The sequence below is a fragment of the Anastrepha ludens genome, chromosome X (assembly GCF_028408465.1).
Source record: "Anastrepha ludens isolate Willacy chromosome X, idAnaLude1.1, whole genome shotgun sequence".
NCBI lineage: Eukaryota > Metazoa > Arthropoda > Insecta > Diptera > Tephritidae > Anastrepha > Anastrepha ludens.
The window spans coordinates 54,307,714-54,333,528 of NC_071503.1; the positions used below are offsets into that span (position 1 = coordinate 54,307,714).

Below are 25,815 nucleotides of genomic sequence, written 5' to 3' on the forward strand. Positions count from 1 at the left end.
TGTATTTCTAATATTAATTTTTCCCTCTTTAGATTTGTTCTTAACCGCGTCAACTACGTGAATGATTTAAAATTAAATTTAACGTAATTGCCATGCAAATAATCGTCACTATTCGAAATGAACGCACACTTTTTCTGCTCAGCCTATTTAAGTTACTGTACTACAATCCCGTTATCTGAACACGACGCAGCTCAAACTCCAAAAAATTTTGTTCATACCCTCTACGAATAGTTTTCTTTGAAATAAGTGAAAAGAAATAACTGAGAGTTTTAAGATAAACACGTTAAATTATTTTAGTACTTTATAACAGTGGGTGAACGCAGACTTTTTCTACCATGTGTATATTAGTTAATTGCCAAAAGAAATCCCAGAACAGAATGGCCCTTTTTCGTGAACCTGCCGAACGAAGGCCTGCACGTTTTTTGTTTTTAACACATTTTACCAAATGTAAGTTAGTTTTGTCTCAAGATGGATAGAATACAAGATTGCGCTTTACGAGTTCGCCGTGTCGCAATAGCCCAAAAATAAACAAGCAAAAGAAGGGGGAAATTCTTGTTTATGAAGAGGAAGAGTAGGTGAAAACATTGAAGACAACAAAACACAAGAAATTATATGCTCCATTGTCATGGTGGCCGGTAAACCAGCCCTGTCTAGTGAACAGTATATCACCCCTGATATGGCCTGTGTTCTGAAATGATCGACGAGGAGCTCACTGCGAGGAATTCTCCAACTTTCCCCACTAAATCCATGGCGACCCAACTTACTACCTGGACGAACAAGGCCAAACTAGGGCTAAAGGTCAAAGTCGAGGGCAAACCAATACCTACTGATAGTAAATAACCCCAAAATTTTGGGCGTCACCTTCGATAGTTTGCACTTCTTTTCTGCGCACACAACGGCAATTGCCACTAAAGTCCAAAATCGCACAAAGTCTTCAAATCGCTTTCCGGCAGCACTTGGAGCAAAGACGAAGAATTGTTGCTTTCAACATTAAAGCAATTGGCCTGCCGGTTCTAAACTATGCTGCGCCTGTCTGGTCGCCTGGAACTGGTGACACGCAGTGGATAAAGCTCCAGACATGCCAAAACACTGCCTTTCCGACAGCCACGGGTTGCCTCCTGATGTCCCCCATTCAACACTTTAACAACGAGGCACAGATGCTACCTGTAATTGAGCACAACAAACTGCTCAGCAAGCAGTTCCTGTTAGGGTGCTACCGTAGGTTTCACCCTTGCGGACACCTGCTTGAGCCAGACCCGCCTCCCGGGCACGTCAGGATACACCTCTTCAATTACGCTGACGAGATGCAGGACAGAACAAATTGACATGTACTGGACCAGACAGTGTTTAGACAGATATTAAACGACATTCACCGGGAGACCGTACCAACCTTTTTATGCTCCCGACCTAATCGGAGTCCAACCACCAACTGCAGTACATGTAGAGTTCCAGCTAGCCCCTTGAGACCCGCGTAACACTGACACAATTTGGACTAATCAAACTAATAAAAACGAAGTTCTGTGTATTAAATTGTGAAACCACAAAATAATATAGAACCTCAAAATGCAGTTTGTTTGCGTTTTTATCCGAAAGATGCCGTGGCAAGAAAGTATGTGTTTGTGTGTACAATTTCTTTTGTTTGCTTCTTTCCATTGCTTTCGCCTACTCTTCCTCTTCACAAGCAAGTAAATTCCCTACATTTTGCTTGTTTAGTCATCAGCTCTTACAGCACGGCGAATTCGCAAGACACAATCGTGTACTCAAGGCGAATTTATTACAGGTGACAGCAAACACATATAAGTAAAACCCTACATGTATTTGTTGTTGCGTTTGGTCCAAGCATCACGTCAAAATCAATAATCAAATGTAAACATACGAATGTAAACATACCAATCCATACAAACAAAGCATATCATTTTGACGTAAGCCATACCTACGGCGAAAAATTCAGCTGGGTGAGTGCTGTCACCTTAATAAATCCACCTTGCGTGTACTCTATTAGTATTCCTATTAAACCAACTTGGTTTCACTGGGGTTTCGGATATGTGAACATCATTTTAGTATTGAACAAACTTCTATAGGTACAGTATATCATTGAAATGGCTTAGAAATATTCTTTAACGATATAGAAAGATATCGATAAATTATTTAAATCGATGATACTTGAAGAAGTGTTGGTTTTAGTTATTTACGCTGTCTACAATTTTTAGTTGATTACGTTTGCTTTTGTTAAAATCGGTACGGAGGCGCGATAAATTTTAAGCGAGAAAGGCGTCAAATATTTATTCGTCTATATAAATTATATGAAATATAAATATAAGTAGTTGTTACAGACCTATGTAGATTCGAGATATCGCGATAAAAATAAAAACTATGTGTTCTAACATTGTTACCAGATATTCTGTTCGGGTCGGATTTACTGAAATGCCACTTGAGTAATTTTCGACAAACTAGAATGATTGGTATCCTACATTCGGCTGTGCTTTCCTTTTCTACCACGATATATTTGCTTATAATGTGTAAGTGCGTGGACCGAATTTAAAAATTAATACACGCAAATGTAGTCACTATATCAGCCTTTTGATTTGTATTAATTTTTATAAATTAAAATTAAGAATTAATAGCAATATTTAACGTTAAAAATGCATCTTTTTTTGCATAAGCTTGAAAAAATGCCCTATAACAGACGCTTATTTCACTTAAAAACAAACACAGAAAAGTAACAAAATCACTTATAAACATTCTTTATTACATTAAGATTCGATTTAAAGCTATTTTTACTAAATAATAGTTCTATTAAAATTCTATTATTACAAATGTTCTTCTAACCGTTTGTAATGCCGTGCAGAATAAATTTGAGGAGCGAACTGTCAAACGAACGATGAGAGAGAAGAACAAAGCGAAATAAGAAAAACCCAGTCAACCAAAAGGTAACAATTGTTTTATTATTATTTTTATTATTTATAGGGGCGCTTTTTTGATTTCAAATATACATATCTATATAAATAAAATTCAAATTATGTATGTATCTATAGATCGACTTGCGTCCTAAACGCATAAACCGATCGTAACCAAATTTGAAACACGAACTGGATACCTTACTGGGATGGTCATAGGCTAAAAAATATTTTGATATATATATGGGGCGTGGCACCTCCCATACAAATGGAGATTTTAACAGTCCGTATTTCTGAAAGTATTTACGTTAGACCACTGAAATTTGGTAAGGGGTTATATGACATTAATCCTTACCACATCCAGAAAAACTGCGTATAACTAAAGAGGGGGCGTGGCACGTCCCATGCAAATGGATTTTTTAACAGTCCGTATTTCTGGAAGTATTTACGTTAGGCTACTGAAATTTGGTAAGGGGTTATATGACATTAATCCTTACTACATCCAGAAAAACTGCGTATAACGAAAAAGGGGGCGTGGCACCTCCCATACAACTGGAATTTTTAACAGTCCGTATTTCTGGAAGTATTTACGTTAGACTACTGTAATTTGGTAAGGGGTTATATGACATTAATCCTTACCACATCCACAAAAACTGCGTATAACTAAAAAGGGGGAGTGGCACCTCCCATACAAATGGAATTTTTACCAGTCCGTATTTCTGGAAGTATTTACGTTAGACTACTGAAATTTGGTAAAGGGTTATATGACATTAATCCTTACCACATCCAGAAAAACTGCGTATAACGAAAAAGGGGGCATGGCACGTCCCATATAAAGGGAATTTTTTATAGTCCATATCTCTGGAAGTATTTAGGCTAGACCAATGAAATTTGGGAAGGGGTTATATGAGGTTAATTCCTAACACCTCCAAGAAAACTGAGAAAAACGAAAAAAGGGGCTTGGCACGTCCCATATAAATGCAATTTTTCATTGTCCATATCTCCGGAAGTATTTGGGCTAGACAACTGAAATTCGGTAAGAGATTATATAAGGTTAGTACCAAACACATGCATGAAAACTGGTGATAGTTAGAAATGGGGCGTGACACCTCCTGTACAAATGGGATTTTTCATACTGCATATTACTGGACGCATTTATGGTAGAATACCAAAAATTGGTAAAAAGTTTAATGAAGTTAGTATTTAGTACTCCTAGAAAAAATATGAGCTTAGAGAAAAATGGGGGTTAGACCATTTGATATAGAAACGAATTTATATTATCAACGATAGAGGTATTGATGAATTGAATGCATTCTCTTATTGGGAAAGCTTACCGCCACAGATGAAGTGAATGCCTGCTTAAAATCGTCATACCTATGGGACTACGTCCAAAAATTGACTCTTTCTACAAATATGAGAGCACATTTGGGAGGAGATGCTTCAGCAGAAATTTTTCTGAACAACTACTTACAATAGGCAATGGAAAAATACCAGTTTCTTTACCACCAAATTTAATTTCTTTTCCTCCAGGTTTTTGTCAACTTATGTTATCAGTCGATGCTTTGATAGAAAGGGTATTTCCAAATATTTCAGCCAATCACACAAACTATAGATGGCTTCGAGAAAGGGCAATTTTGGCACCTAAGAATGACGATGTAAATGTCATTAATTCCAAAATTCAAGAAATACTACCAGGAACTGTCACAACTTATCATTCCATTGACACAGTCGTCGAAGAATCCCAGGCTGTTCATTATCCCGTTGAGTTTCTTAACTCCTTGGACCCATCAGGAATTCCTCCTCATCGACTGATGCTCAAAAAGGGGGCCATGATAATTATGCTGCGTAATTTGGATCCTCCACGTTTATGCAATGGCACAAGGCTAATCATCACGAAACTTTTACCGAATGTTATAGAAGCTATGGTTTTATCAGGAAATTTTGAAAACCACAAAGTTTTCATACCAAGAATTCCAATGATACCGACGGATATGCCTTTCAATTTTAAACGCCTCCAATTTCCTATTAGACTGGCTTTCGCAATGTCCATAAATAAAGCTCAGGGACAATCATTAGCTGTAGCAGGAGTCAATCTAACCAACTCATGTTTTACCCATAGCCAATTATATTTAGCCTGCTCCAGAGTTGGCGCACCGAAAAACCTTTTTATTTATACTCAAAATAATATAACAAAAAATGTCGTATATCCGGTCGTTTTAAATAATACCTAAACTGACTTAAAAAAGTTAAAGTTGTTTTATTTACATTGCATACTTTTTGATAGAAATGTGGGGTGAAACCCACGGGTATAAGCTAGTATATTATAAAAACAAATATTTTTACAAATACTGAAAATTTGGAACAAAAATCGCGCGATTTTTAGTCCAAATTTTCGCCTGCAAAATACTTTTGTGAGTCACTGTATATATTAATAGACGTATATAGTATAGAAATAAACTGTAACATTTTGTATTTTTATTCATTTATTACCTTCTAAAATTGTTTATTTATAAGATGTCTGGCAGCACTTCGGCTTGTTGAAATAACCGAAATAGGAGCATTCTTGATCAATTTTACAAATTTTGAAATCAAATAACTTAAAACCGGGGATTCTGCTGTTTCCGTGGCGCCGTAATCTTATGGCGGATTCTTATAGAACTCGACAAAAGAAAACGAATTGAACGAGTAAAATTTTTTGATATCTAGCTTAGTTTTCGAGATATTGAATAAAAAAAAAGGTTTTAATGGTTCAATGGTTTTAACACGGAAAGAAGTTCTACGCAAAAATACTGTGGATTGCGTAGCCGGAGTTTGACTGATGAGGGTAATTTCTGTGAAGCGCGGCCGAAGGCGGCCTACGCGAAAAGAAGTACTACGCAAAAATAGGGTGGATTGCGTAGCCGGAGTCGGACTGATGAGGGTCATTGATTTGAAGCGCGGCCAAAGGCCGCCCACGCGAAAAGAAGTTCTACGCAAAAATACTGTGGATTGCGTATCGAAAAATTTTACTCCTATATTTTGTCTTACCTCGCCGAATTCTATCGAAACTGAAGAAAAAATTATTATTATTTTTTTTTTTAATATCTCGAAAACTAAGCGAGATATCAAAAAATGTTACTCTTTCATTTCGTTCTTTTGTCGAGTTCTATAAGAATCCGCAATTAAATTGCGGCGCCACGGAAACAGCAGTATTGCCTTAAAACCTATAACCCTCCCTGAAGTGAGGTTTTTCACTTTTAGAAAGTAGAATTACCTCCTCTGCCCCCTCCTTAGAACCCTTTTTTTTTAACTCATGGGGTATTACCTACATGGAAATTTTCCCTTTTAAATCAAATAACTTAGAAACTATAACTCTCTTAATGGTGAGGTTTTCACTTTTAGAATGTAGGGCAAAACTTTCCTTTACTATCACGATATATTTGAATGGGGGGCGGAGAGGGAGGGGGCGTGGCACCAGCCACCACGCCCATTATAACTGTAAAAGTCCCAACCTCCTACTGTCCCTATAGAACACCCAGGAGAAGTTTAAAAATTAGGTTTTTTCTGACCGCATTTGCAGTTTGTACTGAAATACAGTTGAAGAGAAGAGTATACAGCAGTTGAATATCGTGCTAAAGGTGAGGCCAGACCGAAAAGAGCACGTCAAAGTCGTTCAAAAATAAAGGTCATGATGACAGTTTTTTTCGATTTTCGTGGTGTGGTGCACTATGAATTTCTTCCACCTGGCCAAATTGTTAATAAGGAATATTATTTGAGCGTAATGCGTCGTTTACGTGAAGCAATTCGTCTAAAAAGACCAGAATTATGGGCCAACAACTCTTGGTTTTTGCATCACGATAATGCACCGTCTCACACTGCACTCGTTCTTCGTGACCATTTCGCCAAAAATTCCACGCATATCGTTCCGAAACCACCGTATTCGCCTGTTTTGGCTCCGTGTGACTTCTGGCTATTCCTAAAACTCAAGAGACCACTCCGGGGAACGCGTTTCGAGTCGATTGAGGAGATAAAAGCTGAATCGAAGAAGGTGCTGATGACTATACCAGAAATGGAATATTTGGCATGTTTCGGGGATTGGAAAAATCGTTGGCATAAGTGTATTTCATCGAGAGGGGATTATTTTGAAGGGGATGAAATTGATTTACAAGAATAAATAAAGATTTTTCTTCTTATAACCAAATTCACCTTACTTTTTGCCCACAGTATTAATACAATATCGATATGATTTTCGAAATACAGTCCAGCTTCACGTAAAACTTCACTATGCAGCGGGACGGTGTTGGACTATAAAGGGTTATTTTTTTGAAGTGCGGCCGAAGGCCGCCTACGCAGAAAAAAGTTTTACGCAAAATTTTTTAATGATTCTTTTTTATATATAGATATTTCATATATAAAAAAGAATATATATCATATTGTATATTAAATAATATAGTGAAAATTTGGAATTAAAAATCGCGCGATTATTCCTGCGGCGCTATTTTTTTTTTTAAATAAAATCTATATATGTTTATGCATATATATATCATATAATCATAATATAGTGAAAATTTGGAATTAAAAATTGCGCGATTTTTATTCCAAATTTTCAGTATTTCTAAAAATATTTGTTTTTGTAGTATATATGTATATTTGAAATCAAAAAAGCGCCGCAGGCTAAAATTTGGACTAAAAATAAAATTGCGCGATTTTTAGTCCAAATTTTCGCCTGCGGCGCTTTTTTGATTTCAAATATACTTGTATATTACAAAAACAAATATTTTTACAAAAAAAAAAGTTTATAAATAGTGAAATAATGCAAAATCGGACAATTTTAGACCTAAATTTTCGCCATCGGCACTCATAACTTTTACGATAAAACAACGTTTTCATAAGTGCTATGAAATATAAAACCTAAGTTAAATGCTTGCTGGGTTGACGACTGCTGTATACTCTTCTCTTCAACTGTATTTCAGTACAAACTGCAAATGCGGTCAGAAAAAACCTAATTTTTAAACTTCTCCTGGGTGTTCTATAGGGACAGTAGGAGGTTGGGACTTTCACAGTTATAATGGGCGTGGTGGCTGGTGCCACGCCCCCTCCCTCTCCGCCCCCCATTCAAATATATCGTGATAGTAAAGGAAAGTTTTGCCCTACATTCTAAAAGTGAAAACCTCACCATTAAGAGAGTTATAGTTTCTAAGTTATTTGATTTAAAAGGGACAATTTCCATGTAGGTAATACCCCATGAGTTTAAAAAAAAGGGTTCTAAGGAGGGGGCAGAGGAGGTATTCTACTTTCTAAAAGTGAAAGCCTCACTTCAGGGAGGGTTATAGGTTTTAAGGCAATACTGCTGTTTCCGTGGCGCCGCAATTTAATTGCGGATTCTTATAGAACTCGACAAAAGAACGAAATGAAAGAGTAACATTTTTTGATATCTCGCTTAGTTTTCGAGATATTAAAAAAAAAAATAATAATAATTTTTTCTTCAGTTTCGATAGAATTCGGCGAGGTAAGACAAAATATAGGAGTAAAATTTTTCGATACGCAATCCACAGTATTTTTGCGTAGAACTTCTTTTCGCGTGGGCGGCCTTTGGCCGCGCTTCAAATCAATAACCCTCATCAGTCCGACTCCGGCTACGCAATCCACCCTATTTTTGCGTAGTACTTCTTTTCGCGTAGGCCGCCTTCGGCCGCGCTTCACAGAAATTACCCTCATCAGTCAAACTCCGGCTACGCAATCCACAGTATTTTTGCGTAGAACTTCTTTCCGTGTTAAAACCATTGAACCATTAAAACCTTTTTTTTTGTATTCAATATCTCGAAAACTAAGCTAGATATCAAAAAATTTTACTCGTTCAATTCGTTTTCTTTTGTCGAGTTCTATAAGAATCCGCCATAAGATTACGGCGCCACGGAAACAGCAGAATCCCCGGTTTTAAGTTATTTGATTTCAAAATTTGTAAAATTGATCAAGAATGCTCCTATTTCGGTTATTTCAACAAGCCGAAGTGCTGCCAGACATCTTATAAATAAACAATTTTAGAAGGTAATAAATGAATAAAAATACAAAATGTTACAGTTTATTTCTATACTATATACGTCTATTAATATATACATATATATATTTATATATACGCCTATTCATATATATATATACTAGCAAACCCGGCCCGCTTCGCTGGGCACACTAAAATAGAATAGATATGGTTTAGAACAGAAAAGATATGGTTTTCATATTATTTATTTCTTTATTCTTTATTCAAGCGCTTTGGCATAAACAATATTTTTTGTTTTTCTATTTGTTTTTTAGTAAATATATAATGTTGTTGGCTTCCCAACACGTGAACAGCCAACGTATAGTTGACCATGAGTGAATACTGGTTCTTCTAAATTCATCCCGCATATTTCTAAAGTTAGCCCTTGTGATTTATTGATAGTTATTGTAAATGTTAAACGAATGGGCAGTTGCAAACGCTTGAATTCAAATGGCAATTCAGGTGGAATAATTGGAATTCTTGGTATTAGAACGTCTTCATTTTTGAATTTGCCAATTAAAATAGTTGCTTGGATAACATGATTCATCAATCGTTTGACTACTTCATTTTGTTCTTGACGTTCTTCTGATGTCGCGTTATATCGGGCATTTGTCATGCGCCTATTATTATTTGTCGAACGACCAATATGATTACGTGATTGTCTTGGCATTTGTACCGTAATAAACATGCTTGTAATTATGGTATTCTGAGATTTTAAAACATGTTTTTTTTTCAATTTTGTGGATTATATTTTCGATGCATATGTGTTTAAAAGCCCAAGTCCACATGGTCAGGATTATTTTATTTTGTTGTGATTTTCTTAAATCATCTCTTTTCTTCTGAAAATTGTTGACAATTTGCATGATAAGACCATTAATTTTTTCATGAAAGTTACGCATTTTTCGTGCTCTTCTTTTTCATCCTTTAAAAATTTTTTTTTACCATTTTTTTCACTCATGGTGTATCGTAGCTTATCGCATATGAACCGAAAAACTAAATCCACAAAACATAATTTCATTTGAACATTCGGATTTCACATTAAATTCTCAAATTTCGTAAGAAATTATTCACCACTCCAAAAAAATTCACAAAAAATGTTTACACTTTGCACTTAGGTCTTCTCCTTATGGCGTCCAAATCAGAAAGAAATATTGACACATTGTAACTCACACTGTTAATTTGACAGTTCAGTTCCGCCCCAAGCGTTAAAAAAGTAAACGACATTATGGCTGGTTCAAAAGAACGCTGTACGCGTTGCCGGTGCTCCGAATTACAACCAAACTTTACGAAACCCATTTTCAATACTTACTTAACAATGTGTGTAAGTTTGGTTTAATTCGGTGCAAAGACACGGCGGGTCCACGTTTTGGCATATATTTCGAGACCCTAGTCATCAATAGGTATGAAAATTACCCCGTATTAAAGCACTTATCAACAGCTTTCATTTGATACCCATATTGTATATAAACAACCAAAGGTTACCCGGGTCCACGTTTTGACCTATATCTCGAGACGCCAGCCACGGAGCGGCATGAAAAATACTCTGTACTAAAGTATTCACCAAAAGCTTCCATTTGATATCCATATTGTACAAACACATCCTAGGGTTACCCGGGTCCACGTTTTGGCCTATATCTCGAGACCCTAGTCACGAAACGGTATGAAAACTACTCTATACTATAGAAATCATCAACAGCTTCCATTTGATATCCATATTGTACAAACACATCCTAGGGTTACCCGGGTCCACGTTTTGGCCTATATCTCGAGACCCTAGTCACGAAACGGTATGAAAACTACTCTATACTATAGAAATCATCAACAGCTTCCATTTGATACCCATATTGTACAAACACATTCTAGGGTTACCCGGGTCCACGTTTTGGCCTACCTCTCAAGACCCTGGTATCCGATTCTTCAAATTTTAAAACAAAAACCTTCTCCACATGTGTCTCTTCAATGTGGCAAAGTTTGGTTAAAATCGGTTGAGCCATTCTCCGTAAAGTTCATCACAATGCGAAAAACGGCTGAATTTTTATGTATATAGAGTATCCTATATTACTTCTAACACCTCCAAAAACATGTGTACAAAGTTTCATAATAATCGGTTAAGTAGTTTTTGCGTGAAAGCGTAACAAACAAACTTACATTCACATATATATATTCATATACATATATATATATATATATATAATTGGCGCATACACACTTTTTGGGTGTTTGGCCGCGCTCCTCCTCCTATTTGTGGTGTGCGTCTTGATGTTGTTCCATAAATGGAGGGACCTGCTTGCCGAGGGGCGACCGCTATTAGAAAAATGTTTTTATTAATTTTGGTTTCACCGAGATTCGAACCAACGTTCTATCTGTGAATTCCGAATGGTAATCACGCACCAACCCATTCGGCTACGGCGGCCGCCTACATATGTATATTAATGCTTGATTTTCAGTGAAGTATGTTTGATTGATGCATTTTGAGTTTACAGATTTGTATTTGGTGGCTGTATTTAGATTTGTATTCAAACAAAAAAAAGTTGTGTAGTAATATTTCATACATTTATATGTTGTATTTGAAAAAATATCCAATATTAATATTTGATATATATAATATATATATATATATTTATACATATATTTTATTTTAAACAAAAATATGTCATTAATATTTAATATACAGGGTGACCGATATGAAGTGTTACCTATTCAAAACACCATAACTTTTTTGTGTGAAATTAGTTAGCATGCTGCACAAATTTGATCCTGAGGTATTTTGGCCCATTCTCGTATAATCGCTTTTTTCAGTGCATCCATACTGTCATATTTTTTAGTCCTCACCTTGCTCTTCAAAATGGACCAGATGGAATAGTCCATCGGATTTGCGTTTGGCGAATTCGAAAGCCATTGTGTGGACGAAATGAAGTGTGGAACATGATTTTTTAACCGTTCTTGGTTCACACGAGCTTTATGAGACGTTGCCGAGTCCTGTTGGAACGTCCATGGTCTACGACCGAAATGTTTGCGTGTCCACGGCTCTAAAGCAGCTTCCAAAACATTTTCCCGATAATAAGTCGCATTCTCTTTGACGCCAAGCTCGATAAAAACGATTGGAAAGCATCTAGCAGCGGTCACTGCGGCCCAAACCATTGCTTGCGATGGGAAATTGCGTTACCGAAATTCTACGTTACCGAAACGACCCGTTTCCACGGCAGTCGGTTCTACGTTACCGAAACGACCCGGATCCGACCAAGGATTGCCACTCCAGCAGCATTCCCCGTATGTAGCATGGGGAATGTTTATGCTGCTACAACAACAACAACAACATGGGAAATTGCTTTGAGTGGCCATACGTAGGCTCAAATCCTCGTATGAGCGTTCGGTCAAGTAAACACGATCGTTGTGAGTGTTTATGAACTGCTCAATTGGGAAATTTTTTTCATCAGAAAACACAATGTATGGAAATTCGCCACGTTCAAGCAAGCGCAACAACTCCTTTGCTCTTTCGCACCGATTTTTTTTTTTTGCTGGGGTGAAAGATCGTGTGCTTTTTGGAACTTGTAAGCCTTGACCTTGAGCTCATTTTTCAATATGCGTCGATTGCTGTCTTGCGATATTTTCAGTTCTTTGGCCATTTTTCTTCCACTTCGACGTGGATTTCGTTCAAGTCGAGCCTTCAATTTCCGAACCATTTCTGGCGTTGTTGCGGTTTTTTTTTTTGCCCACCTCAATAGCGTTTTGCAATGCTACCAGTATCATTGTAACGTTTTATAGTGCGATACACAAACATTTTATTCACTTTGAGGTGAATGAGCTCACGAACAATGGCTGGTTGTGATTTCCCAGCCAAATATAACGAAATCACACTATTAGGTTTGAATTCCATCACAGAAAAATGATGGCTTATAAACAATATATTGAACTGTCATTAGAACAATTTTGACGTTAATGTCATGAGCTGTTTTACAGATACAAGCAGTGTGAAGTTGGTAACATTTCGTTATGAATATATGATATATATATTATATATACATATATATATTTTATTAAAAAAAAAATAGCGCCGCAGGCGAAAATTTGGAATAAAAAATCGCGCAATTTTTAATTCCAATTTTTCACTATATTATGATTATATGATATATATATGCATAAACATATATAGATTTTATTTAAAAAAAAAAATAGCGCCGCAGGAATAATCGCGCGATTTTTAATTCCAAATTTTCACTATATTATTTAATATACAATATGATATATATTCTTTTTTATATATGAAATATCTTCATTAGTATACATTTCATCATGAAACGCTACACACTTGAGCAACGATTGCAAATCATGCAAATTTTTAATGAAAATAATCGTTCTGTTGCTGCTACTTTAAGAGGATTACGGCCATTTTACGGTCCATTTAACAAGCCATCCCGTTTTGGGGTTATGTGAAGCCATTGGTCTACAGTAACAAGCCGGCGACGATTTGTGAGCTCAGAGCCGTGGTCATGCAAAAGAAATCGAATTTCATACTTAAATGTATATGTTCAAACTCGATAATAAGAAAAAAATTAGTTAAAAAAGTCAAACCGTTTGTGTTTTATTCAAAAAAGTTCAAAAGTTGAAGCGCTCTTACTGAAAAACCCTATATTAACTCAATATATACACCTTAGAGGTTGTAAACCCCATTACCCATTATTTTAACAAAACAGAGTGTGTGGAAATTAAGTTCCTATGTTGGTTCGTTTTAAATCGCATTCTAGTTTTTTTTTCTTCTGGCTCCATTCAGCCATGCTTTTCAATTATTGTTAATTTAGCTGGCGCGTCAAGAGTTTGCAAATTATAAATGCAATTTAAATTGTTAATTTATGGAATATATAAATAAAAAGTGTTAGAAACGTGTGTGTATGTTAATGTAGTTTGAATAATTATTAAAATAAATGTGAGAAGTGCACTTATTGTATCAAAATTTAGTCAAGGTAAAAGACAAATTTCATTAACAAATAACTTAAAAACTATTATTAACTGAATAGTGTTCGTGCTAGTTTTAGCAAAATAAGCACGAAATCAACATCTCCTGTGAATTTCATTGGAAAATTCGTAATATTTCTCTTCTCTTATCTTTTAACACTTCACTAAAATTCCCCAAATATACACTCTCACGCGTGTTTTTACCTATTTTTATTTTTATATTCAAATTATTTTTATTTATGACGTTTTAGTTTTGGGTTCAACGGTTTTAACACGGAAAGGAGTTCTACGCAAAAATACTGTGGAATACTGTGGAAAATACTGATGAAGGTTATTTTTTCGAAGCGCGGCCAAAGGCCGCCCATGCGAAAAGGAGTTCTACGCAAAAATACTGCGAACTGCGTAGTCGGAGTGGGACTGGTGAGGGTTATTTTTGTGAAGCGCTGCTGAAGGCCGCCCACGCAAAAAGAAATTCTACGCAAAAATACTGTGGATTGCGTAGCCGGAGTTGGCCTGATGAGGGTTATTGTTTTGAAGAGCGGCCGAAGGCCGCCCACGCGAAAAGAAGTTCTACGCCAAAATACTGTGGTTGCGTTGCCGGGGTGGGACTGATGAGGGTTATTTTTTTTGAAGTGCGGCCGAGGCCCGCCCATTCGTAAAAAAGTTCTATGCATGAGGACCCGTAATTTTTGGCTGTTAATTACTTTATTATGTTTTGTGATACGCTTAATATCATTGTTCATAAGTTTCGATGAGTTGTATGTTTTTATTTTCAAAAATATTTCTCAATTTTAAATTACAGCAAAAAATACTGCAGTTTTACAATGAACCATCCACTGAACATCTATGCATACGAACTTCGGTTTTATTTCAGGTGTATGGCAACACTAAATTTTCGCTAAATTAGAGAACTTTAACATTAAATTATTAAAAACTATAAGCCTCTGGCAGGTTCGGTTTTTAGTTTTAAGATGGGGGATACACCCCTCTAGCCCTCCTTTTAACCTTTTTTTTTAAAGCGATATATTATACATTATACTAAATATTTCCCAACAATTTTGAAAATATAAACATACAAAAAACGCGTTGCAGGAGGAAATTTCAAATAACAACCGTGCGATTGTCTGGATTATGTTATGCACGTCTTTAACTCATCGAAGCTTCAAAACAATAATATTAAAGGTATCGCAGAAAATATTTTATAGATATATATATAATTGGCGCGTATACTCTTTATGGGTGTTTGGCCGAGCTCCTCCTCCTATTTGTGGTGTGCGTCTTGATGTTGTTCCACAAATGGAGGAACCTACAGGAGGCACTCTTTCATGGCAGAAATACACTCGGAGGTTTGCCACTGCCTGCCGAGGGGCGACCGCTATTAGAAAAATGTTTTTCTTAATTTTGGTGTTTCACCGACATTCGAACCAACGTTCTCTCTGTGAATTCCGAATGGTAATCACGCCCCAACCCATTCTGCTACGGCGGCCGAATAATGAAGTAATTAAAATCCAAAAACTACGGTTTAAAAGTACATTGTATTGTTTCGATCAACGGGTCCTTATGCTTTTTATAAAAGATTTTCTCCACAAAAGTTCAATTATCATGTCTGCAAAACAAATAGGGTGGTTGTAGTTGTCTTTATTAACAAACTCGTTTTCTTTCAACAAAATAACCATCATCAGCCCAACTCCGGCTACATAATCCAGAGTATTTTTGCATAGAACCCGTTTCCGCGTGGGCGGCCTTTGGCCGCGTTTCACAGAAATTACCCTCATCAGTCAAACTCCGGGCTACGCAATCCACAATATTTTTGCGTAGAACTTCTTTAAGCGTGGACGGCCTTCGACCGCTCCTCAAAAAAATAACCCTCCTCAGCCCATTTCCGGCTACGCAATCCACAGTATTTTTGCGTAGAACTTCTTTCCGCGTGGACGGCCTTCGGCCGCGCTTCAAAAAAATAACCCTCATCAGTCCATTTCCGGCTACGCAATCCACAGTATATTTGCGTCGAACTTTTTCTCGCGTAGGCGGCCTTCGACCGCGCTTCAAAAAATAACCCTCATCAGTCCAAATCCGGCTACACAATCCACAGTATTTTTGCGTAGAACTCGTTTCCGTTTTAAAACCATTGAACCAAAATTAAAACGTCATATGCGTGTGTGTGTAGTAAGGAGGCAAATATTCAGGGTAATGTATATTGCTTTGAAAAAAAGGTTAAAAGGCGGGATAGGGGGGTGCATCCTCATCTTAAAACTGAAAACCGCGCCCTCCGGAGGCTTTTAGTTTTTAATTAATTTAATGTTAAAGTTCTATAATTTAGTGGAAAGTTGGTGTTGCCATACACCTGAAATAAAAACGAAGTTCGTATGCCAAGATGTTCAGTGGAGGGTTGATTGTAAAACTGCAATATTTTTTCCTGTAATTTAAAATTGACAAATATTTTTGGAAACAAAAACACGCAACTCATCGAAAGGCTGGAATTTACAATAATGTCTATTCGGCAATTTTTGGCAAACTATAATGTCTTTATTAATGAAACCTGGTGGAGATGTTAGTGAGGTGTTAAGGAACACTCTTTTTAACTCCAAATTATTCGGAAAATAATAATTTCGTAATTATTTGTCTTCAAAATGCCCTCGGAAACTTCTCTATAATATGCCACATTACACTATATATTTTTTAACACTTCACTAAAATTCACCAAATATACACTCACAGGCACGTTTTTACTTCTTTTTATCTTTATATTCGAATTATTTTTATTAAAATTAAATGCAAATGCATTTGTCCATACAATCATTTTCCAATTTTAAACGCGAATAAGAAGAAGATTGGAATGACAACAGTATGGTGTTGCCGGTTTCCTGCAAATGAAAACAAAAATTAGGTATTTGAGTTCAGTGTTAATGATGGGGATGGGGGTTATTGTGCCTCCTTACTATATACATGCACGCATATGACGTATTAGTTTTGGGTTCAATGGTTTTAACACGGAAAGGAGTTCTACGCAAAAATACTGTGGATTGCGTAGCCGGAGTGGGACTGGAGAGGGTTATTTTTGTGAAGCGCGGCCGAAGGCCGCCCATGCGTTAAAATGTTCTATGCATGAGGACCCGTTTGTAAAACTGAACGAAGCAATACAATACACCTATAAACCGTAGTTTTTGGCTGTTAATTACTTCATTATATTTTGTGAAACGCTTAATGTCATTGTTCTTCAGTTTCGATGAGTTGTATGTTTTTCTTTTCAAAAATATTTGTCAATTTTAAATTACAGCAAAAAATACTGCAGGTTTACAATGAACCTTCCCCTGAACATCCCTGTATACGAACTTCGTTTTTATTTCAGGTGTATGGCAACACCAACGTTTCGCTAAATTACAGAACTTTAACATTAAATTACTTAAAAACTATAAGCCTCCGGAGGGAGCGGTTTTCAGTGCTAAGATGGGGATACACCCTCTAGCTTTTTTATTATCGAGTTTGAACATATACATTTAAGTATGAAATTCGATTTCTTTTGCATGACCACCGCGTGCACGTTTTTCGAAGTCCAATCGTTGAACCCAATTTTCGACCACTCTTTTGCATAAATCGGGCGAAATTCCAGCAATTTCGCGTTCAATATTGGCTCTAAGCTCACAAATCGTCGCCGGCTTGTTACTGTAGACCAATGACTTCACACAACCCCAAAACGGGACGGCTTGTTAAATGGACCGTAAAATGGCCGTAATGCTCTTAAAGTAGCAGCAACAGAACGATTATTTTCATAAAAAATTTGCACGATTTGCAATCATTGCTCAAGTGTGTAGCGTTCCATGATGAAATGTATACTAATGAAGTTTACAAATGACAAGCGAAAAATAAAAAAATATTGCGTCGTTCGCCCTCCCTATCGGAAAAAAGTTGAAGCGCACCTATTGAATAACCCTATATAAGCGGTTAGAAGGGTGATGTAATCGTTTCAGCACCCGGTTTGTTTGGCTTTATTAAATTGTCTTCGCAATGCCTTCGGAAGGGCTGAGAGTTCCTTCGACCACCATGATGTGTTGGTTTGGTCTCCGGACAGCTACAATCAAAGGCAGTGGTAATGGAGTCGTTCAGAATCTCTATCTTTGCTTCTAGCACCATATAGTTAGTACATAACCGCTTATTCATGTTAGTTAAGTTTATACCTATCACATTTCTAAACTTGTCGCAGTCTGTGTTCTTGGGGACTCTTCTCGGACTTCTTTGAGTGACTCTATTCGTAGTTCAAACTGAATGATCTTGGGGTCAAGTAAGGAAGGCTCGGAGGAAACTTTCCAACCCTATACCAGGTTTTCAGCCAATTTGTTACATAGGGTCACATCAATGACCTCTTGCTTGTTTCTTGTTACAAAAGTTGGTGTACACCGAACATTTTGTAAATACAAATCATTCTTCTTCATAATTGGCGCGATAATCGCTTAAGCGATTTTTGCCGAGTTTAACAAAACGCGCTAGCCGTTTCTCGGGCTAACCGGCGACAGTTGGACACCTAAGTGAAGCCAAGTCCTTCTCCAACGCAGAGGAGGCCTCCCTCTTCGTCTGCTAGCACCAGCTGGTACCGCATCAAATACTCTCAGAGCCGGAGCGTTTGTATCCATTCGGACGACATGACCCAGCCAGCGTAGCCGCTCGATCATTATTCGCTGCGCTATGTCTATGCCTTCGTAAAGCTCATACAGCTCATCGTTCCATCGCCTGCGATATTCGCCGTTGCCAATATGCAAAGGTCCAAAAATCGTGCGCGGAATCTCTCTCTCAAAAACTCCAAGCGTCGCTTCATCGGATATTGCCATCGTATAAGCTTCTGCGCCATACGTTAGGACGCCATACGTTTATACGTCCAGTTTGGAGAAGGCAGAACTAACAGCGCGGTTGTTAAGATCGATGACGTCAATTTCTGGTAGAATTTTCGAGCATTGTTCCTATTGGCCAACCTCTCAAGATCCTCGCACTCATCTATTTCGGCCTCTCGTTTTTTTTTTTGTCTGATGATACATCTCTCTTCCTTTCTTATCTCTCGGTTGAGATCCGCCTCGACTCGCGTTGCGCCCTGTAGTCAGCATCTTTTCTTTCTGCGGCAGCATGACATTCCTCGTCGTACCAACTGTTATTTCGGGCTCGCCGGAAACCGATTTCTTCTTCGGCGGCGGTACGTAGAGAACGAGAAATGTTGCTCCATTGCTCGAGCACGCCGGTTTGTTGGGCATTACTCTCTGAGAGCGGGAGGGAGAGTCGAGTGGCAAACCTTCTGGCTGGCTGTTGTGATTGCAGCTTTTCAATGTTGAACATTCTTTGCGTAGGTAGATGTACGTTTTTTTGCTGCACAGAGGCGTGTGGGCAGTTTGGCTGCAACGAGGTAATGATCAGAGTTGATGTTGGGACCTCAGATCGTTCGTACATCCAATACACTAGAAGCGCGTCTTCCCTCTATCACAACGTGATCGCTCTGGTTTCGCGATTTTCGATCAGGACACAGCCAGGTAGGTTGGTATATCTTTTTATGCTGGAATCTGGTGCTATCATGTTTCGAGCCAAGACGAAATCGATCAGCCTCTTTCCGTTGTACAGACTGAATTTTCTGACTGTGGAGTCAAAAATTCCCTCCTTGCCCACCCTGGCGTTGAAGTCGCCAAGCACGATTTTTATGTCGTGGCGGGGGCAGCGCTCATAGTAGGAATCTTTGGCATCGTCTTTCTCTTCCGTCGTAGCGTGGGCACAAATAAGCGAGATGTTAAAAAATTTCGTTTTGATGCGGATTATTGTGAGGCGTTCGTCCACCGGAGTGAACGACAGTACTTGCCGACGAAGTCTCTCTCCCACAACAAATCCGACACCGAATTTGAGCTCTTTTACGGGTGTTCGGAAGCTACCCAGAGGATACTTGGGCTAATTCCGGAAGTTGTGAGCTGCTTGAACCATATGTAGAAGAATCGTCTTGGCCACTCCCAAGTGAATGGCGATCAGTAATTTTCCCCACTTGTGTGGACTTCTACATGTGGAACCATCCTCCAAATCATTGCTTATTATGAATTAGAGTAGGGCCTTACGACTTCTGTGGCAGTCGGTACTCCCCCACGCCTGGTTGTGTGCATTGTCGTCACATCCCGACAGGAGTGGTGAAAAATCTCAAGCGTTTTTGAGATGAATTATTTTACGTGGGAAGGATGCGCGAACACAACAATTGCCTGTTAAATAAAATGCGAGCGCGTTCGGTGGTAACTTCACAAGTGATTTATTTATTTCTAAATTCGAGTTTTTATAGTGTCTTAGCCTAACGGATTGAGTTCAAATTTATGTAATTACAGTAAATATGTATTGCTCTGTTACGTTTATGTAATATAGGTGTTTATACATATATAGTGATATTTTTAAATTCATATACGAAAATTGAACAGTATTTTAGAAAACAGTAAGCTTAATATTGAAACGTTATGAGAAATTATGGAATTTAACAAATTATTATAATAATGATTAAAATTAAATTAAATATATAAAATTAAATTAAAAATTAAAATTCTAAGCCATTTGGCGTAACACCGGCCACCTTGAAAGGCTCATGGTCCTTCAACGTCTGATGGCAGTACGGCGAGCTTGTGAACGGGGCGTTTAATTACGCCCGCTTTGGTTGCCACGTCTGCTACGCGGACTTTGCCGTCTTGCCCTGTTACGATTGCGGCGACGCGGCCGAGCACCCATTGCTGCGGTGGTGTGTTGTCTTCCTGAACCAGGACGAGGTCGTTCAGCTCGAGGTTGCGTTTCGGATGCAACCACTTGTTCCTCTGTTGAAGACCCAACAGGTAGTTCCTGGACCACAGTCGCCAAAACTGTTGCTTGAGACAACAGACAAGTTGCCATCTGTCGCAGCAACGCATTGGGTCCATCGATACTTGGGCTGGTGGCAGCGCTCGAAGGGGGCACCCAACTAATAGGTGCGCTGGTGTTAGGGCCTCTCCATCGTTCGGGTCCTGACTCAGTGGTACCAGGGGTCGCGAGTTGAGTACGGCCTCGACCTCGACGAGCAGCGTCTGTAGTTCTTCGGCGGTGAGCAGCGCGTTGCCGATTGCGCGCACGAGAAGGTGTTTGGCGGACTTCACTGCCGCCTCCCATAACCCGCCGAAGTGCGGTGCCCTGGGTGGTATAAAGGCGAAGGTGAATCCTTCGTCCGTTGCGTATTTCTGTACTTCCGGTTGTTGGGCCTCGAAAGCATCCCTCAGCTCGCGAAGCTTGCGATCGGCGCCGACGAAGTTGGTGGCGTTGTCGCTATATATTTTCCGCGGCATTCCTCGGCGTCCAATGAACCTTTTTAGGGCGAAAATAAAACAATTAGAAGACAAGTCTGTTACTAGTTCTAAATGTACTGCCTTTGAAGTGAAACAAACGAACACTGCGATATATGTTTTTACTGGGGGTCTACCACGTATTTTCAATGTAGTATATATGGGACCACAAAAATCTACTCCACATATTAGAAAGGGTCGTAGTGCACGAAGCCTATCGGCAGGCAAATTTCCCATTATTTGGGATTGCAGCTTCGGCTTATAATGAAAGCAGTGTGTGCAGTTTCGAACGGTACGACTACAAGCTTCTCGAGCATTGACCAGCCAAATGCGGTCTCGGAGAAGCGCTACCAATGCCTTTGCTCCAGCATGGTGATTTCGAAAATGTAGGTACCGTAAGTATGTGGTAACGAAGTGCGAGTTCTTGCTTAAGAGCAGTGGGAACTTGGCATCATATGGGAGAGGCGCATTTAATAGGCGGCCTCCTACTCGGAGTAAATTAAACGACAGCGACAATTCCGAGTAGTTGTGCAAAAATGGATTAAGTTTTTGCAAACTTGAGGGTAGGGTGGTACCTTTGGTGAGTTTCATAATTTCTTCACCATATTCAACATGTTGAACCACCTGAATGACTTTGAGGAAACTTAATTTAATATCCTCAGCCGTCAGCATTTGTGTGAATGTCGCAGATGGGTTTCTAATGCGTTTTATCCATCTTAATATGTAAGCGACAATACGAAGCAGTTTTTGATGAGAAGATACTCTTTTGGTGAGTTCCATAATTGGATGCGATTCATTTGCTTGAACAACTAAAACTGTTGCATTCCGTTTCTTCTCTAATGCTTCGTCTCCTGGAGAGAGCTGGAAGTGGGTGTTTGTTGGCCATAACGCAGGGTCTTCTAGGAGGAACTGTGGACCGCTAAACCAGATAGAATTATTCAATTCGTCCACGTTACAACCCCGAGACACTTGATCCGCGGGATTTTGCTTAGTTGGCACATGTCGCCAAGTAGCTTTATCCGTCAACTCTTGGATTTCGGACACTCTGTTTGCAACAAAGGTCTGTAGTACAGATGGATGCGTTTTGATCCAATGCAAAACAATTTCGGAGTCTGTCCAGAAGTTTATATTTTCAATTGGCCGACTCAACATTGGCGCTATTCGTGACCATAATTTGGCCAGCAAGTGGGCTGCCGAGAGCTCTAGACGCGGAAGAGATTTAGTCTTCAGCGGAGCCACTCTAGACTTTGCAGTAAGCAGCGTACATTTCGTTCCACCAGCCGAATGGCTACGTATGTATATACAGCAGCCATACGCTCGTATTGAGGCGTCGGCAAAGCCATGAATTTGGCAGCTTGCACTCGACTCGGTGTGTACAAACCGAGGAATGCTTATTGATGGTAGCTGCAGTAGATTGGCTTTGAAATTTTCCCAGCTGGTGTCGAGGTGCAATGGAATCGACTCATCCCAATCTAGTTTTTGCAGCCAAAGCTCTTGCAATAAGATTTTTGCTTTGGTAACTAGTGGGGCAAGTAAACCAAGAGGATCGAAAAGACGAGCCGAAACTGATAATATGTTTCGCTTAGTGGCTCGTAAACTGGTAAAGTTGTCATTTAAGACAAACCGAAACAAATCTTCCTTCGGCAACCAATGGATTCCAAGTGTTTTTGTGGAGTCTGTGTGATTGAAGTTTAAGGCCTTCTCAGAACTCTCACAATCGAAAAATGATGGGTGATTTGAAAACCACTTAGATAAATTGAATCCTGCCGAGTTTAATATTTTAACTACCTCACTTCTAATAAGATCTAGAGATTCGAAATTATCGGATCCTGTAAGCAGGTCGTCTACATAAAAATCTCTTTTTATTGCCTTTGAGCCGAGTGGATACATATGTGTATTGGCATCGCTGAGCATTTGTAAACACCGTGTAGCGAGAAATGGAGCAGGCGCAGTGCCGTATGTTACGGTGTTAAGTCGAAAGATTTGAAGTGGCTCAGATGGATGCCGTCTCCACACTACAAGCTGAAAGTTTTTGTCTTCTTCGTGCATGAGAATTTGGCGGTACATTTTAGTAATGTCCGCCGTAAATGCATATTTATGCAAACGAAAACGAAGAAGTGTTGAATACAGCTCTTCTTGAATGGTCGGCCCAACCATCAAGATTTCATTCAACGCAATTTGAGAAGAGGTACGACTTGATGCGTCGAAAACAACACGTAATTTAGTCGTCGTACTTTCAGGCCGAAGAACGCATTGATGCGGAATGAAGTAGTGTGGCTCACTCGGGATCTTATTATTTGTTGGGCTCATGTGACCCAATTCGATGTATTCATTCATGAAGTCCAGATACATTTGACGAAGTTCTGGATCTTTCAAGGTCTTTCTCTCCAGGGCCTGAAACCGCCGAGACGCGGTTTCATAGGAATTACCGAGTAACTTACGGTCATCTTTGAAAGGCAGTCTTACTTGAAGCCTTCCTGAAGGCAAAACTTTAGTGGTTTTTACGAAAAATTTTTCACACTCTATTTGTTCAGGTGTGAATTTTGTCGAACTAGCCCCTGAAGGTATTTCTTCCATCGCCCAGAACCTTTGGACAATGGAATCTATATTTGCTAGATCTTGTTCAGTATGGCATAATGTGCTACTGACTGTGGGAGGAGGACGTTGGTTGGAGGCGTATTTGCCAGACACAACCCAGCCTAAAAGTGTCTTTTGCAATGTTGGGTGATTGGAGCTGGCCTTGATCTGGCCTACAGCTAAAAGCTCGAAAAATGTTTCAGCACCTAACAAAAGATCTACCTTTTGAGCCTTATAAAATTCTGGGTCCGCTAAGCTAATGTTTTTAGGAATTTTCCAGCCATTAATATTTACGTTACGATCTGGATGGCTGGCTGAAATGGATCGCATTATCCAAAACTGTGCCGAAAACTCATCATTATTGACCCGCGATTTTACAAATGTATTTAATTTCGTCCTTACTTTTTTGGTTGCATTTCCGATGCCGATAATATTTAAGGTCGTACTTTCGCGACGAATTCGTAATTTCTGCGCCAAATCCTCTGTCATGAAATTCACCTGAGATCCAGAATCCAGCAAGGCTCGTGCAGCAAGGTACTCTCCGGAGCTACCTTTTACGTTGACTACGGCTGTAGCCAACATAACCCGATCTGGCGTACTCGTCGTGTGCATGGCATGCGAGGTCGAAAGTTGTGGTGCAGTTGCAAAGGATACAGGGTACTGGTGCAGCAACGTGTGATGCGAACGGTTGCAAACACGACACCGATCCGCTTTGCACTTTGAAACTGAGTGCCCCTTTCGCAAACAATTTATGCATAAGGGGACTGATTTAGCAAACTCAAATCGCTGCTGAGCAGAGAGAGTTTTAAAAGTAGGACACGCGGGTATACTATGATCATTTGATTTACAGTGCGGACACACCGGCTGTTTTATATTTGAAGTCACTAAGGCAGCTTTCGTCCTTCCCGCATGAAGGTGGGGTTTCTGAATGCTGTGACTGCTTGACGGCTTGAGCCTCGACGTTGAGGCTTCATCGGCAGATAAATGTTGGTAGCGTTTATTTAATGCTGCCTCACACTCACGCCATAATGGCAGCTTATCATAATCCAACTGTTCCTCCCACTTTGACCGAGTAACGGTGTCAACTTTTGACATTACCAGATGAATTATGATAGCGTTTGTGATGTTTTTCTCGTCACCTAACGACAGCAACGAGTCGTAAACAGCCGACACTGTATCAATCATTGTGCGCAATGAAAGCGCAGATGGCTTTGGGATAGTTGGCAGTTCAAAAAGTTTGGAAATTGTGTCGAAAAATATTAAGCATTTATTGTCATAAACTTTTTTGAGACTAGCCAACGCCTTCGAATAATTTTCGTCCGACATTTGGAAGGCCTTTACCGTTCCCAAAGCTTCACCAGACAGACAGTTAACCAAGTGATTAAATTTCTCAATGTCTGGGATTGTAGGATCGTTGTGCACCAAACTCTCGAACAGACTCATAAAATTTTTAAATTCTGAATATTCCCCTTTAAATTTCGGTAGCGACATTTTCGGTAGTCGCGAGCTGTGAGGTGCAACAAAGGATGATTCGGCTATTGACGATTTATTTCTCGCCAGAATAGATTTTATAACGGACTTAGTTTCCACTATTAGGTCCTCTAACTCCCCACGGGCTATGTCTTCCTCGTCGATTTCTTCAATTTTCGACTGACACTTCATAAGCTTATCGCTATGAGAGTTCAAAATGTCCAGTCGACACTCCAATTCAATTGGATCTAACGACATTGTTTTATCGAGGAGACCCGTTTTTATGCGCACTATACTATTTTTCGCAACAGTTCGCTGGCGCTTTAGTGATTTCAATTCCATAATCTCCTTACTTGGAGAGAGACTTGGAACTGCTGTCTTTGGCTTGCTCATTTTGAGTTAAATTATTTAAACTCCCGAAAAATTTGCTCAATGTCCACAGAAACGAAAAAATTTCTGTGAGAGTTTGTGGCTGAAAAAACGAAAACGAAAAGATGGCTGAATAGCCTGCACAAATCTCAATCAGAAAAACGAAAAATAGCTGTTGGACAAGGCTGTGGTCAGGCCACGAAAGGATGAGCAAGCACAGTAGCAC

At 39.1% G+C, this 25,815-nt stretch overlaps 1 protein-coding gene and 1 long non-coding RNA gene across 3 annotated transcripts; one reads left to right on the forward strand and one right to left on the reverse strand.

Annotated features, from left to right (window-relative positions):
- Positions 1–2,121: 2,121 nt before the first annotated feature.
- On the forward strand, positions 2,122–13,536 carry LOC128869528 (uncharacterized). 2 transcript variants are annotated; one of them, XR_008455329.1, is made up of 3 exons: positions 2,122–2,519; positions 2,849–2,930; positions 4,428–5,222. It is a non-coding gene; the product is annotated as an uncharacterized LOC128869528 (long non-coding RNA). The 2 variants fall into 2 exon arrangements; XR_008455328.1 differs by lacking the exon at positions 4,428–5,222 and adding an exon at positions 13,194–13,536 and having other exon boundaries at positions 2,124–2,519.
- A 6,914-nt stretch (positions 13,537–20,450) lies between these two features.
- On the reverse strand, positions 20,451–25,613 carry LOC128870082 (uncharacterized). The gene is made up of 3 exons (XM_054112680.1): positions 25,092–25,613; positions 23,302–24,959; positions 20,451–21,195 (listed from the first exon to the last, which is right to left on the reverse strand). Exons 1-3 carry the CDS (start codon positions 25,611–25,613, stop codon positions 20,451–20,453), a joined length of 2,925 nt encoding a protein of 974 aa, XP_053968655.1.
- Positions 25,614–25,815: the final 202 nt, after the last annotated feature.